Raw genomic sequence first — 16,133 nt, 5'->3', positions numbered from 1 at the left:
GGGAGAAACGTCTCTTCACAAATGGAAAGCAGAAGCTATGTGCACGATACAGTTTTCTTTAAACAAAATTTCTGCCGCATCTGCTGGGCGCGCCTCCACAGTAGCTCTATTGGAACTCTGTATGAATCGTTTATATGAACTGTTTATGTGTAATTGACAATTATTGCGTGGCATTGCTAGGCTTAGTCATATAATTCGATCTAAGATTAAAGCAGTTTTTCGAGAGGCACTTTTGGCGACAGATGCTTTATATGACCTTTAGAACAGTGGTGATTCATCATCGTTTGCATGCTTTGTCTTTTATTGAAACCGCAGCTGGTACGAGGTCAGGAAAGATCGAAATCATACATGTAGAACGTGCTTCATTATCAAGCAACAGAGATTATTAATAAACGTCAACGTGGACTCTACGAAGCCAAATTCTCTTGTTTCCTTTGACATTACATACAAAACAGCCGCGCACCCCCCCCCCCCCCCAAAAAAATAAATAAATAAATAAATAACTCGAAAAAATGGGAGTTCGAAAAATTGGGCGTAAAATCACAGTTTTTACTGTTTGAGGCAAATTCAAGGCAAACAACTTTGGTTTTGAGTTATCGGCTATCGCGAGGTTTGAGAAATCGTGATTCTTTCTAATTATCAAAATTTTGAAATTAAAACGCCACAGGGTGTCTCAACTGGGTGTTATACGGTAGACTGACCATGGACACTTGTCATGTCTGAAATCTGTCCACGTTGAACTTGAAAGTTTTAAGAAAAATCCACTTTGCAACCACCAAAGGCAACATAAGGAGTCCAGAGATGTTGAACTTCAGAAAGAAATAAAACAATAGTAGAAATCTAGTTGGTTGTTGCGCGCCCAGGAGCGTATGTCCGCGGTCCTTATAAAAGAATGTTTCGGTTCGTCTTTGTCTTCTGCAAATGCAGATGATATGTGATAAATGGCATGGTGTCTTGCTGTTAAAAAGGTGCGCATTCGGCGCGTGTCTTGTGCGTGAATGTAATCTGTCATCATCTAAAGTAGACTTCACAGCAAGCAGTCCAAACGCCCGGTCTGCACTAAGACACGCAACTCACAACTTTGAAGCTCTTCTTGCGACTATCTACTATACTCAAACATAACTACCAGCTGCCCTGAATAACCACCCTCACGAAACCTCGTTTATAATTTGAGAACTAGAAGAACTTTGTGATTCACTGCTCTTTTAAGCGACCGTAACCACCTTTAAGATTTACGATCTGGGTTTTAACTTAAGTTGCTGAACGAGCACGATTGTCTCGCTTAACATTCCTGAAGGTGTTTTGTTTACAGACTTCGTTAAGCGACTTAAAAATAATTGGTGTTTTCACGAGTAAGATTATATTTCATTTTTAAAATAATTTGAGAGAGCACACGCGTGAATAACGCTTTTTGAACAATGGCGGGAGATGCAGACGGAGCTCGCATGTATGTCCTTCTTCTTTTCATTACTGAGTTTATGCGATTAGTCCTGGTTGTGCTGGCTGTGGAAGCCACAGTTGATTTCGCAGGATAAAATTATGGTCTCCGCGCGCGTACGGCTTTGCCCAAAATGATCATTCGTCACTGAAGGTCATGAAGGGATAATGAATGGAGACTTGGAGGAAATTATTTCTTACGTGAGCTTAATGTTTTGCATTTCAATGTTGAAAGAAGGAAACTCGCTTTCCATGCTTTGCTCTTTCGTCATTTGCAAAAGAGTCATGAAACGGAAAACTGTTCGTCTTTGCTTTTGGTATGGCAAATAAGTTTCGCAGTAAGGATGGGCCGATACTCGATACCAAATATTCGATACACCGATATTTTGACAATTTGGAAAAGTATCGATACTTTCGAAAAATATCGCACTTTCGATACGTTTTCGATACTGCACACGTGTCCTGAGCCTGCGGTCTTCTGGTCAGCACCTGAGGTTTAAAAATGCAATTTTGCTCAAAGAAATATTGATGTTCTCGTCAATATTTGAATTTTTCTTGCCTTGACTTGATGTCCACACATTCCTGATGAACAGTGAAACAAAAAGACCAAAAGCAACATTCTTGGCTAACATTTATGATACCAAGTCTGTCCTTTGTATGGTCACGTGGCAAACCAATGACGCCAGGACGGAAATGACGTCATAATATCGATATCGATATCGAGAAAAAAGGCAAATATCGTATCGATATCGTATCGTTTTGAAAAACCGGTATCGGCCCATCCTTATTTCGCAGTAGGCATAGAAATCACGCGTGTTCTATTTCCGATTTGACAGACTTGTCAGATGAATGACCTCAAGTTGCTTCTCATTGGCGGGAATTAATTACCGACTCGCTTAAGCTACCTGATTTGGTGGCTTAAATTTAATGAGAATTGCATTGAAGTTTGCCGACTCGCTTAACTTTATTATGCATCAGTCAATTGAAACCCCGGCCCCCGACCCCCGGGACTTGGATTTAACGCGTCTAAAGCCGGGATTTTTAAACGCACTTTTAACGGCGCGTTGGCCCCGGTGGTCGGTGGTTTTAACAAAATGTCAGTAGAGCGGGGCCGTGGAGCGGAGATTTAACAGCACGCGATCACCTGATCCGGGGACGGCAGCCGGGATTTAACATAAAGGTCGGACTAAATGCTTTTCTCAAAATGTTCGTTCTGAGGAATCCGTTCTTAAAAGTCTTCACGCTTCTTCCTTGATAAAGCCTTTAGCGACGCCTGGGTTTGCATTTAATGTGTTTGCACGATAAAAATAGACTGATTGTACTTGGAATCTGCCACCTTTGTACACTATCGTCTCCAACAAAGTAGTTTCTGTTTCTGAGATTTCAGCCGTGAATTATATCGTAGGGTGAAAGCTGTTTACCTTAAGATGAAATTCTTCTATTTTGTCTCTTCTTGTGTCCCACATGAGTTTAAAAGACGTCGACAATAAATCGTTTCCAAAGGATAGCCTTATTCTATTTTGTTTTCTATTTTGGCCTTGACATGACAGCAGAAACTGCGCGATTGTCGTGCCCATGGCTGTTTGATGTGCTTATCAGTAAAAGATAATCTTTTCCATTGAATTAGAACGAGCTTTCTTGAAAGACCACACTGAGCATCTCTCTTAAAAACCTGTTAGTTACTGCAACGAAATCAAGATTTTTGTCCGTTTTTTTTCCTGAAAGTCGATTCGGATGCTCCCTCTATGCGGGGCTTTTAACAGACGTCTAGGCCCCTAGGGCGGGGAAATAAGCCGGGTTTTATCACTTGGTAAATGTTAAATTCCCCGGTAAGTCCCGGGGGTCGGGGGGCCGGGGTTTCAATTGACTGATGCATTAAGCGAGTCGGAAAAGTAACTGTTTTCACGAGATTTCCGGTTATGACTCGCTTAGCGACCTGAAAAATCGCTCGTGAAAACACTCCTGAAGGTGTTTTGTTTACAGACTTCGTTAAGCGACTTAAAAATAATTGGTGTTTTCACGAGTAAGATTATATTTCATTTTTAAAATAATTTGAGAGAGCACACGCGTGAATAACGCTTTTTGAACAATGGCGGGAGATGCAGACGGAGCTCGCATGTATGTCCTTCTTCTTTTCATTACTGAGTTTATGCAATTAGTCCTGGTTGTGCTGGTTGTGGAAGCCACAGTTGATTTCGCAGGAAAAAATTATGGTCTCCGCGCGCGTACGGCTTTGCCCAAAATAATCATTCGTCACTGAAGGTCATGAAGGGATAATGAATGGAGACTTGGAGGAAAATGTTGAAAGAAGGAAACTCGCTTTCCATGCTTTGCTCTTTCGTCATTTGCAAAAGAGTCATGAAACGGAAAACTGTTCGTCTTTGCTTTTGGTATGGCAAATAAGTTTCGCAGTAGGCATAGAAATCACGCGTGTTCTATTTCCGATTTGACAGACTTGTCAGATGAATGACCGCAAGTTGCTTCTCATTGGCGGGAATTAATTACCGACTCGCTTAAGCTACCTGATTTGGTGGCTTAAATTTAATGAGAATTGCATTGAAGTTAACTTTAAGCGAGTCGGAAAAGTAACTGTTTTCACGAGATTTCCGGTTATGACTCGCTTAGCGACCTGAAAAATCGCTCGTGAAAACACGGCCAACATTAAGCTCAGACTGACCACAATCACTCAGCACTGCGTTAACCTGCGATCAGGCTTGGTTGGTCTCGACTTTACGGAAAAATAGAAGACTGTGAACAGTCTATTGCGTGACGAGCCAAAAGAACGTCTGCGTAGGGGTCTAACAGAAGGGGGACGTTGGGGCCTATTGGAAACCGCACAATAATTATCCAAAACCATCAAAAAAAGATTATGAAATGTGCAAAAACCGCGCCAAGGAGCATGGCACTAGTGGGACGCAGCAAAAGGTACAGGATTTTCCGATCATTTCGACAAAAACAAGGAAAGAGGAATACCTCTGAATGTATACATCTTTTTTCGAAAAAAATCCAGTGGAAAAGTCTGTTCCATTTGATGTTTCACCGGAACAACCGGTTTCTATGGTTTCTCCGTGCAAATGAAAAACGCTGGGCGCTTATTAAAAATTTTAAAGCACTGAAAACCTATCCAGGAACTTCCTTCTGAGTGAAAGTCCTAAATCAGTCAAATCGGGGACCACATGGGGCAAAGAAAACTTCTTTGACCTTGGTGAGATTCGAACCGCGGCTCTATTTTACAGCGGGCTCCAAAAACGGCTTTGAAATCGAGGCTAACTCGTAGCTTACTCATGGTCTAAATAAATTGCTTCTCACGTATCAAGTCGGTCATAAATTTCTATCGATTTCATTCGTTTGGAGTGTTATGGTTTCAAATCAAACGTTCATTTGATGTGTGACTGTCTTTAGATAAATATTTATACAAATAAAATCAACATTAAAAAATTAATTTTCTGCCGGCAGAATTTTAAAAAAATTCTGCCGGTCAGAAAATTAAAACTTACATAGGCTATTTTTAGTTGTTTATGGCAGTGTTCTATCTATCTATCTTTTGCAGGCATTTTCGCCTAAAATAATAAATACTGCAAGGATATTTTAAGTCTAGAATGGGAAAGCACAGCCAAGTCGGGATTCTAGCTTTTATAACTTACCGTAGATCAGAGGCTGTTTTATCTAAGATACCTTTAAAAATCGCTTTTAAATCACTTCCGGCTACTACCAGCAGTTTGCAAAATAAACATTCTTAAAGGACACTTTTCTTCCTAAGCCGCTTACCGCATTAAATGCAAAACGATGGGAAATGATAAAGTCGAGAACAAAAGACTTGACTTACTTGACTTATGGACGAAGCCCTAAGTGGGCATAGGGCCGGAAAGACTACTCAGCTAAGAGTAAACATTACTTTTGTTGATCTTTCCGAGTATTAATTTCGTGGCAGGCAAATTACGTGTCGGTTAAAATGATGACGTTTTCTTGACCGTTGCCTACAGAGTGGCGCGAGCAAGAGTCCAACTCTGTCGGATTTTGCGCTTTTGTCGGCCTGGATGTTAATTTTTTCTACAGCTTCAAGTGTTTAAAAGATCTTTGTAGCACTGAAAAGTAAGTTCTTTATCACACCTTTAAAATTTTAAGTGCGCTAAAAATGAACAGGGCTGTACAAATATTTTTTGAACATTCGCGTGACAGCTGTCGGTACATTTTGACATCGCTAAATTTCATTTCGTTTTTCATTTGGAAAGCATCTTACCTGCTTACACTTTGATCTTTTCAGGTGAAGAATAAACATGGAGCGTTTCCTTTTAGCCGCAGTTCTGTGTATCATTTCGACGCCTCTTGCTTTCGGCGCAGGTAAGTATAACACTCCCTTCTTAATTGCGCTCCTAGTTGACTCGATTGAAATATCTAAATAATATTTTGAAATAATACAAAGTACAAAATAAACTCATGTTCTAAACTGGAGCGCAAATTTACCTTGGAAAATCTTTATGGCGGATTGCTCGGAACGCCTTACAATACATTACTTACTATAAAGATAGCATTTCACCATCGATTTCATTTTGAAGACTTTGAACTTTTTACGTTTGGTACGACCTAGCCTATCAATTTTTTTCCTTAATTTAATAATTATGGATTTATTGGACTTTCTTTGTGATCTCATGAGAGAATTGTCTCAAGAATGCGAGGTCTAAATAGTTAGCATTCGTTTCTCAGTTTATGACTGGCAAAAAAGGTATGGAGACCGTGATGGAAGTTAGCCTGCGAACGCAGACGTATTAGAAACGACAGCCGGAAATACGTCTGTGTTCGCAGGCAGAGTGGAAGTAAGAGTTCGTATAGCGAACAAAAGCTAACCATTTTCGTCTTTAGAGCTGCAATCCTTATGGTCAGCAACAAGAACCGTGCGCTTGCGTAAAATACTCTTTTCCCTTGTCTTTGGTCAATCTCGTTCTCAGAGCCCACGTTTCCCTTGACCTTACTTTTCCCGTTCCGCTGGATAAGGGTCACACGGGCCTAGCTCTGGGGACGAGACTTGTCCTTGACCTTTTCTTTTTTTTACCAGTCAATCAGATTTGATGAAATGTCTGGCTGGCAAGAGGTCTGAGATGCACGAACTTAAGTACATTTCTCGCAGAATCTATTTTCCTTCGAAAGCGCATTCTGTGTAATATCTTTTCTTTGTTATTTTTCTCTCTGTTAGAATGGAACTATGATGATAACAGCCCAAATGGTAAGATTTTTATTATAAATTGCCCAAATTTAAGCCCATTAATTTAGCCGCTTATTATAGTAATTATAATAGTATTGGAGAAATATCGATCTCGTGCCTCAACCAATATGTCTTCAAACAAACATGAAAGGTCTTCAGTCGCGTCGGGGGAACAAGCGCTAGTTGATGGCGACATCACTTCTCCGAGAAGTGACTGAGCCCGCGGTTTTCGTCCCAGAAGTTGCTAAGCAACATGTATAACGCGCGATGGCTTTCGGTGTACTCGGGAGCGCTCGCGTTAGTGTTTGATTGGAAGAAATAATTCGGACATTCTTCGAGTGCTTCAACGAAGATTTGCCAAAACTGCCACTTATTCCCCCGACTGTCCTAGGCAAGGACACAGTACTCTAGATTTCGCAGCGCCTCTCCCCACCTTGGAGTATAATAGAATTGTAAGGGAAAACTGACAAATATGCTGGGGTGTAACCGCTCCCCCCCTCCCCCAGTAGCCTGCGTATGGCTAACATCAGGAGCCCACCAGAACCCCAGAACTATTATCAGTCGAAACATGCTTTGTGATCATGAAGCGGTCGCACTGCAAACTTGAACGCTTTTTGTCCCGTATAAAAAAATAAATACCTTTATTTAGACACGGTCGGGTTTTAAGCTAGAAGCTTGTGGGGCCGTGAACTCCCGATCAAATTGGAATTTGGAAGTGTTGGTTTTTGTGGAGGGAGAAAACCGGTGAACCCGGAGAATAACCCTCGGAGCAAAGACGAGAACAAACAACAAACTCAACCCACATATGTATGACACCGGACCGGAATCGAACCCGGGCCACATTGGTGGGAGGCGAGCGCTCACACCACTGCGTCATCTCTGCTCCCCCATACCATGGAAAGATGGTTAAGTAGCCTGCGTAGCAAGCGTTCCCGTGCGAGCAAAGTGCTGTGTGTCGCGCGCGAAAGTTTCTGGCCGCGCGAAAATTGGGGCGAGAGCAAAAATGGGAAAGGAGTTTTCGCGCGGCCAGAATCTTTCGCGCGCGACACACAGCACTTCGCTCGCACGGGAACGCTTGCTACACAGGCTATGGTTTAAATGAGTTGTTGTTGAGCCTTGTTCTCATTCACTCACTTAATTTCCGATATCTTCCTCGTTACAGGCCCAAGCAAGTGGACACCAGCAATCTGCCAGGATGGAAAGCGCCAATCGCCAATCGACATAAAAAGCACTGACGCAACCAAAGACAGCGGCTTGGGAGCATTTATTCTCACGAATTACGACATGACACCAGCCAACGCTAAGTTTACTGCTAAAAACAACGGACACGCCCTTGTATTTGCACTGCCTGAGAACGTCTACAATGTAAGCGGAGGAGGCCTCACTGGTGTTTACACCACGGCTCAGTTTCACTTGCACTGGGGGTCAGTAAATACGCAAGGGTCGGAACACTTTTTGGACGGTCACAAATACGCTGCTGAGGTAAGTGATAAAGGGAAATTGAGCTACTATTCGTTCATTTACCGTAAATGATCTAATAAACGCCCACTCTCAAATAAACGCCTCGTATCTAATAAACGCTCCCCCTGAAGTGTTAAGTTTGTATTAGAAGCCCCACTCTTATAAACGCCCCGTGTCTAATAGACGCCCCCCTCCAAGAATCCCCTCAAAAACCAAGGAAATGCTCCATAGAATAAAATCACGCAAAATAGTAAGTTTCTTGCTTGACTTGGACACCAAAGAGACCAACTACGCCAACGTGGTTGACCCCGATGACGATGAAAACGTCGATATCGAACTGTGAACGACATCTCCAGGCTTTGCATTAGCGCAGAATAGATTAGTCTGCTACCCACAAACTCTGTTTTGTTTCTTACTCCACTAGCAAACTACGCATCCAATTTGTTTTGTTGACGTTGTTACAGTTAAAGTGAAATAAACGCCTCTCTCTAATAAACGCCTCATATCTATTTAACGCCTCCCCTAGGACCCCAAAAATTTAATAAACGCCCCGGGCGTTTATTAGATCATTTACGGTAATCTTGTTAGTATGTAGACCTTAAAGTACATACACCGTTTGGGGGAGACTGGACACCAGACAAAAGAAGCAAAGCACGACAAAAATGAGGGGAAACAACAACCGTATGGCGACAAGTGATTTCTGTTCCCAGAGGGGGGGGGGGGGGGGTAAGTTGCGAGATTCTGGATCAAGATTTGAAGCCCGTTTAGTTTATTGTGGTTCGACATTGACTGTTCTTCGATGTAACTTTCACAAGACGTTTCGGCTAGTGCTTAAGCTTTCATCAGTCGAAATATTAAAGCTGTTACACGAGATTTTAAAAAAGGCAACACTTCTGCGTGTGCCAAGCCCGTTTAGTGCCGCATTCTCCCCACTTTTGGCCATATCCATTTTGTTGATTAGTTATAAGAATTATATAATTAGGTAGTGCATCAAGACAGTATATATACCCTTGTTATTCTAGTAATCTGTCTGTTTTTCTCTCGAACGTCAGAGAAAGGGTTTAAGACGAGACAAGGGTGCGGCACGCCTTGACTGCGGTCAAACGTCGCAGGCCGCTTTTCTTTCAATTTAGGGAATTTTCCTTGATATTGAAGTGAAAGTATAAGCAGGCATAGATAAACGAGTATCTTTACATTTTAAATGCTCGCATCCGAACCAAATTGTTTTGACAAATGGCGCCGACAAGTCTGCAATTTCCAGTTTTCAAACACGTAAAACTTTTTTTAGTTAAGCTCCAAAACACTTAGTAAACCATTAGAATACTTGTATCGAACTTTGAACTGTGAAAATTAGAACCTTACAGGGCCGTTACTAGCAAGAGGCAAGACAAGGCACTGCTTCGTCTAAATTTTTACTCAAAATTAAAAACAAATTATTTTTGTTGGGAAATATTCTCCAGTTGAACAAGATTGATTTTTCTCAAGAAATACCTCATAAAAATTTCTCTGAAGGAGATTCATAGCGTCCAGATTTCAAACTTTTCTGGAGGGGGATGCCCCCAGAACCCACTAGCAAGATCTTGCCTCGTCTATGACAAAGGTCAAGTTACAGCTCTGCCTAATCTTTGAAGTACTTTTCTCGTCTTTTTTTGCAAATTTCTATCGTTTGACCGCGGTCAACGGCACGCCAAGCGGCGCGCACTCAAAGAGACTTCTCGTCCATACCGCCTTTTTGCATTTGCGTTTCCAGGGATATAAAAACGCTCGACGGACCCAAAGACCCAAAGAGAAGTAGTGTATCTTTGGCAGTGACTAGATGCCGCTAATTCTTGCTAAAGCTTGGTTAAAGAAAAGTTGCTCGGGGATTTTAAAAACCTTCTACCCATACTTTTAATTGTATTGAGTCAGAAGCATGATTCAGTATATTAATGTCGTTTTCTTGTCTTTTATAGCTGCACTTCGTGAGCTACAACACCAAATATGCGAACTTGTCCATGGCCGCTGGCAATGATGATGGTCTCGCCGTTCTGGGTGTGTTGATTAAGGTATGTTCAGCGTCCCGTTTGTTGATTTTATTAAGAGCCAGTCTATTTAAACAATAGAGTGTTTCTGTCGAGGAACTATCGTATGGCAATTGCTCTGCGGAAATTTGATGATGTTCATGAAACAAATATTAGCTCGAGAAGCGAAGCTTCGAGGCAACTATCAAACCGTTAGTTCCGAGACAAAAACACACTATCGTTTTTATTGTTCATACATACATACATACATACATACTTTATTTAACGTGGAAAAAAGTACACACTTAGCTGTTAGCTAGTTTACAGGTGCTCCACGATTAAAAGTTTAGTATTTACAAAAGTATTTACATCAAAACAAAGGGTATAAAAGTATTACATCAGACTATTTTAAAATGGTTAAAAAAAAAAAAAAGAAACAAACAAACAAACAACAACACCATCTAGCTAAATTAAGATTCCTAAAAAATATATATATATAAATATAAAAATCCTATCTAAAAGCGATAAAATATAATTATTAAACATTGAAATCAGTTTGTCTAATCTTTTTCAAAAAGTCCTTTGAGCCTGCCATGGAACGAATATCACGAGGTAGCATGTTCCAGTGCTTTGCTGCAGCATAACGCCACGACTTAAGACCATATCTGGTAGTGTTCACTTTAGGTATGGAAAGATTAAAATTACCGCGAAGATTGTACGCTGTTCTCTTTTCAGTTATAAGATTTTTGAAGCTGGATGGTGCCCTGCCTTGAATAATATTGTTCACAGTCAATAACATATCTTGAGTGCGACGATTTTCTAAGGTTGATTTTGATCCGATACGCCGCAAGAGCGCTTCGTACGACGAGGTCTTGTCGCTGTACACAAATCTCAAGGCCCTCGCATTTGTTCTTTCCAGTTTTTCTATATTTCTTCTTCCACAGTGATACCAAACTTGACTACAATAAGAAAAATAAGGTAAAATAAAAGCTCTATACAAGGATTCCTTCGTATTACAAGGTAGAATGTTCTTTAACCTGCTTAGAGCGTTTATTTGGCTCCCCACCTTGCGACAAATGTCCGCAATGTGTGAATCAAATTTTAGTTTATCGTCTAAAGTTATGCCCAGTAATTTTATCTCCTTGGATACTGGAATTTCTTTACCCTCACATTCGATCTTGATGTCACACTGACTAGCATTTCCTAACACCATGGCGTTATATTTTGTCGGGTTGGCGATCATACCGTTTTGTTTGAACCAAGAGCTGGCATTGAACAGATCTTGGTTAATCATGTTTTCAACTGCGCGGGGACATTCGTTTGAGGCATGTAGATTGGTGTCGTCTGCAAAGCTTAGTAAGCTGCTCTCGTTTATAGCATAGGCCATATCGTTCATAAAAATATTAAAAAGAAGCGGTCCTAATATTGACCCCTGGGGTACACCACTACGAACGACATTCCACGATGAAAAACTGTTTCCCAGTTTGACTCGTTGGTAGCGATGTGAGAGATAGCTCTGAAGAAGGGACCACGATCTTTCATCCAGTCCGTAAAATCTAAGCTTTTCCAACAGAAGATCGTGAGGGATACAGTCAAATGCCTTGCTAAGGTCCAGTGTAGCAGCACCAATAAAGTGGCTTTGATCAAGTTTTTCTTTCCACTCTTCGGTAAGTGTTAATAGCGCCGCAGAGCAGCCATGAAATTTCCGATACGCGAACGTATAGTCGTGGAAAATGGTATCAAAATACGTACTCATCTGTGTATGGATAATGCGTTCAAACACTTTGTCGAATGCGGGCAGCACGGTGACAGGTCTAAAGTTTGCTTTGTCCAACACGCTGTCCTTTTTGTGTAAAGGTGTAATCTGACCATTCTTCCACCCTTCGGGGACTTCTGCCTTTGCAATAATAGTATTTATAAGATCGCTTAGCGGTTCAGACACTGATGGTGCCGCTGCCTTGACTGCTCGTGGCGGAATCAAATCGTATCCCTGGGCTTTGTTTGTCTTGATGTTGTTGAGTATTTGCTTTACTTCGTGGTGATTTGTAAAACGAAAAGCAAAGTTCTTACTGGCTGTACTGTTCTTAGGTAAGCGAGAGGCATGTGACTGATGTTGGAATGGAGTGTATGAATCGATTATTAACTTATCGGTGATATTTGTAAAATAGTCGTTGAAAATCTCTGCTACTTGAGCTTGATCGATAATCGTTCTGTTGTTTTCCTTTAGAATGATCAAATCGCTTTGCGCACGTTTCTTTGTGTGTAAAAGAGGACGTAGTGACCGCCAAAAAGCCCTGTGATTTCCAGCACGTGAGCAGCACAGATGATCAAAGTGTTTAATAACAGACTTTCGCCTCATGGAGACCACGCGATTTCTTAACACTCGGTATGCTTCCCAGTCATCTGTTTTCCTTGTTTTGTTAAATTTTCTTTTTAGACTGTTTCGCTTTCGAATGGCCTTTCTTATCTCCGGTGTAATAAATTTGGATTGGCCGGAAGCCGCCTTACGCTTTCTTATTCTGATGGGTGCATGTTTGTCAAGCACATCAGTATACATCTTTTGCCAGGCCCAGCAGATGTCATTGATGTCTTCGAACACATACGCTACATTAAACGGCACACATGCAAGGTCCTTATTGAAAGCATTCGCGTCGAAGCTTTTAAAACACCTGCCTTTCGTAAAAGTGGTCTATGGTTTGGATAATTTCTTGTTGAGAATAGTATAGACCAGTTTGTGATCACTTAGGCCTGTCTCCATTGTTCCTGATTTTAATGCAAATTTCGGAGAGTTTGTTGCTATTATGTCCAAGCAAGACTCTCTAGAAGCTGAAATTCTTGTTGGCTCCTTTATGAGATTGTCCAAGCCGTAAATGTCGCATATATCTAAGAAGGCTCGACCTTGTTTCCCACTGTCTTGTGGTTTTAGAATATCGCAGTTTAGATCGCCCAAACATAACACATTAGCTCGGTTTGAAATCGCTGCGTCTAAAATTTCGCACATGTCGCTCGTAAACGTCTGGTTGTTTACTGACGGTGGTTTGTAAACATTAAGTAAAGACATAAGTCGCTGTCCAAGTTGAATGTCGACGAGTATTGCCTCCACTGCTTTGCTTCTGATTCTCACTTGGCTTGAAGGAATGGATTTACGAACATACAATAAAATACCTCCACCACCTTTCTTGCGATCTTTGCGATAACATTCATATCCTTTGACCGCGAACTGGGAATCTGGAAATGATGCATCTATCTTCGTTTCTTGCAGACAAAAAATGTCGAACGTTTCGATCCAGTCCTGAAGTTCACAGAATTTTCCAGCGAGAGCGTTTATGTTGAAACTTCCGATAATGAAGTTCTTATTTGCATATCCGTGCAAAGTGTCGAAGAGATCGCTATTTGCATCGTTTAAATGCCCATGATCTGAAAGTTCGCTTGAATTAGACAAATCGAAGAATGAATCGCTAAGCTGTGGTAGAGAACAAGTCAAACATTTCCAGTCTGCTTGAAAGTTGTGAAGATTTTTAGTGTCGTCCCTTCGTAGCCCTACACACTTGCCGTGATAGCTTCTTTTGCAGCCATTACACAATATGGCCGCCTGATTCTTCCTGACAGTCTTCTCGCAAGACGAACACTTAGGCTTTTCGGTCGGGCCCGGGTTTAGCTCAATATCGTGATGAAGAGCAACATCTGAAATCCATAAGCACAAGTATCCATGTTTGGTCCATTTGGTTTGAGCTGTTCTGATTCTGGACTGATTTTGAGTCGTCGCTCGCTTGAAGGCATTCAGTTTGTTTGACAACACGGCGCTCGAGTTTAAACGCTCTAATGAGTAATGAATTATTGTTGGAGAATACTTTTCGACACCGGTTTTCCATGACACAAAGATGCAGAATAAGAATATAGCAGAAATAAAGCGATTTAAGCGAGTCACTTGCATGTCGCTGCGTGTCGCTGCGATATAAATGTTCACACTAAATTTTCTTCCGCGCGCCCATTCAAAAACGAGCATGTTTATTTTATTTTTTTTTTTTTTACTTTTTAAAAATAAATACTTAATTGAAAGCCGAAATCACAAACGAAACAAATGAATGCAGTGAATTTAGAGGGATTTTCCGTCTGTCCGCACGCTTGTTTACAATATATTAATTTTTTTCACGGACAACTACTATTCATCCGGGTATTTTTCTCGGACGGGCACTACGCGCTGATAGTGTCTCTCCGCGGATGAACAATATCGCGTCACGTGATCAATTTAAACCAATCATAATCGGAGAAAATTTAGTGGTGAACTATAATGAACGTTATGGTATTCAGAACGTATCGTTTCAAGTTCGAAAATGTAACAAATAAACTCAGTTATGTTAAAGCGGGAGCCATAGTCCATGACTTCCTTTTCATTCTCAACTTTTCGTGCAGGCGACCGTGCAAACTAGATTGCGGACCATTGCGCGGTAGAGTTACTCGCGACTCACGTGACACTGATCACGCAAATCTGGCAATATCCACGCGAAAACTCTCGCAAATTTGCGTGTATCCGCGCGTGTTTATGACGTCAAAGACAGCGCAATTTGTCCTAAAAATGGCAAAATTATTCCATATCATAGGTTTGCGTGGATCCCGCGCTTACGGTCACCGTCCCCGATTATGGCTACTAGTTTAAAAAAAAAAAAAAAAAAAAAAAAAAAAAAAAAAAAAAAAAAAAAAAAAAAAAAAAAAAAAATACTAATAGCCATTTTGATTCAACCTCGTTGCCAGGGTCTCTCTTCTTCAGGGGACGGGAAGAAGAGAGACCCTCCCCATCCCACTTAAAATAAAGGGGGAAGCGAAATTGAAAATATTATCGGCGGATTTTCCGAATTGACAAGTAAAGCCTACCAAATTCACATTTCCTATTTTTTTTTCTCTGTTCCAGGTTGAAGGCGGGAATAATTCAGCATTTGACTTTTTGGAAAATGCCAAAAATGTCATGTACAAGGGTATGTACAGCCAAGTCTCTATCTAAAATTTACTTCGCCTTAAATTAGTATTCATTTGAGAAATGCAGTATTAAAAAAAAAGTTTAAATGAAAGTGAGTGGGACGTCATAAAAGTTTCTAAGCAGCCATAAGTTTTTATTCAATAATTCATCTATTCTTTGTTCCGACAAAGGGCTACCACCCGAAACATCAGCTTTTCCAAATTAGTTACGGAGGTTAATTTACTCAATTTATCAACTTGGATTTGATAATCAACTAAATGTTTCACTTGCACTTGTTTAGAAACTAATTACATTGTTTATTAAGTTCAATATATGTTTGCCAGTTTAAATGTTATCAAAATGTTCCGATGAATCAGGCACATTGTATCAAAAGCTAGCTTTGCACTTGTAGATAAATAATAATAATAATTCATCAAGTTAAAACAAAGAAAATCACAACCGTGAAGGAGGTTTGGATCGGTCTTAATCAGAACAGATTTTAACGATTTAATTTCTCAGTTTACTCCGAAGTTTTTGTTTCGATTTAGAAGAGTTTTATTATATCAAACACTCAAGACAGTGTTTCATCGGTTATCCAAAGTCTTCAAACACCTCGAATGTCGTCAAAAATACTCCGCTGTGCGTCGTATTTTCAACTCTCTTCTCGGTGTTCGGATATCCTGATGAAACACTGCCTCTCGTGTTTGATATATTACGTAAAACTAGCATTTTTTATGTCTCTGCTTACATTCACGAGTAAGCGAGTTAGCGAATGATGCTCTTTGTTTCTTAACGTACGCACAGACAATGAGAAAGGTGACATTGCCGCGTTCAAGCTGAAACCGATATTACCGGCTGACCAGACCAAGTACTTCCGTTACCCGGGTTCCCTAACCACTCCTGAATGCCAACAAAGCGTTACTTGGACAGTTTTCAACGACGCTGTCAAGATATCGGAGTATCAGGTAAGTATGCAACTACCTTTCGTGTCGGAAAAGGTAGTGATATTTGTCCGCCGACGCTATCACGGTTTCAACGTGATTTGTTCTGAAATGTGAAAGTTTGCAGAGAGCCATTTGTG

At 40.8% G+C, this 16,133-nt stretch overlaps 1 protein-coding gene across 1 annotated transcript in view; it reads left to right on the top strand.

The window, feature by feature from the left end:
• LOC144645396 (carbonic anhydrase-like) overlaps positions 1–16,133 on the top strand; it is a 38,806-nt gene that overhangs the window by 20,132 nt on the left and 2,541 nt on the right. The window contains exons 3-8 of the mRNA XM_078504965.1: positions 5,702–5,778; positions 6,629–6,658; positions 7,800–8,119; positions 10,051–10,143; positions 15,008–15,071; positions 15,857–16,017. Coding sequence (XP_078361091.1) covers positions 5,715–5,778; positions 6,629–6,658; positions 7,800–8,119; positions 10,051–10,143; positions 15,008–15,071; positions 15,857–16,017 — 732 coding nt within the window. The 5' untranslated portion in view covers positions 5,702–5,714. The remainder of the gene's footprint in view (positions 1–5,701; positions 5,779–6,628; positions 6,659–7,799; positions 8,120–10,050; positions 10,144–15,007; positions 15,072–15,856; positions 16,018–16,133) is intronic.

Source organism: Oculina patagonica, chromosome 3 (genome assembly GCF_052425735.1).
Source record: "Oculina patagonica isolate OP01 chromosome 3, crgOcupat, whole genome shotgun sequence".
Lineage (NCBI taxonomy): Eukaryota > Metazoa > Cnidaria > Anthozoa > Scleractinia > Oculinidae > Oculina > Oculina patagonica.
The sequence above is the reverse complement of the archived record's forward strand: the minus strand, read 5'-3'. Positions and strand labels throughout refer to the sequence as shown.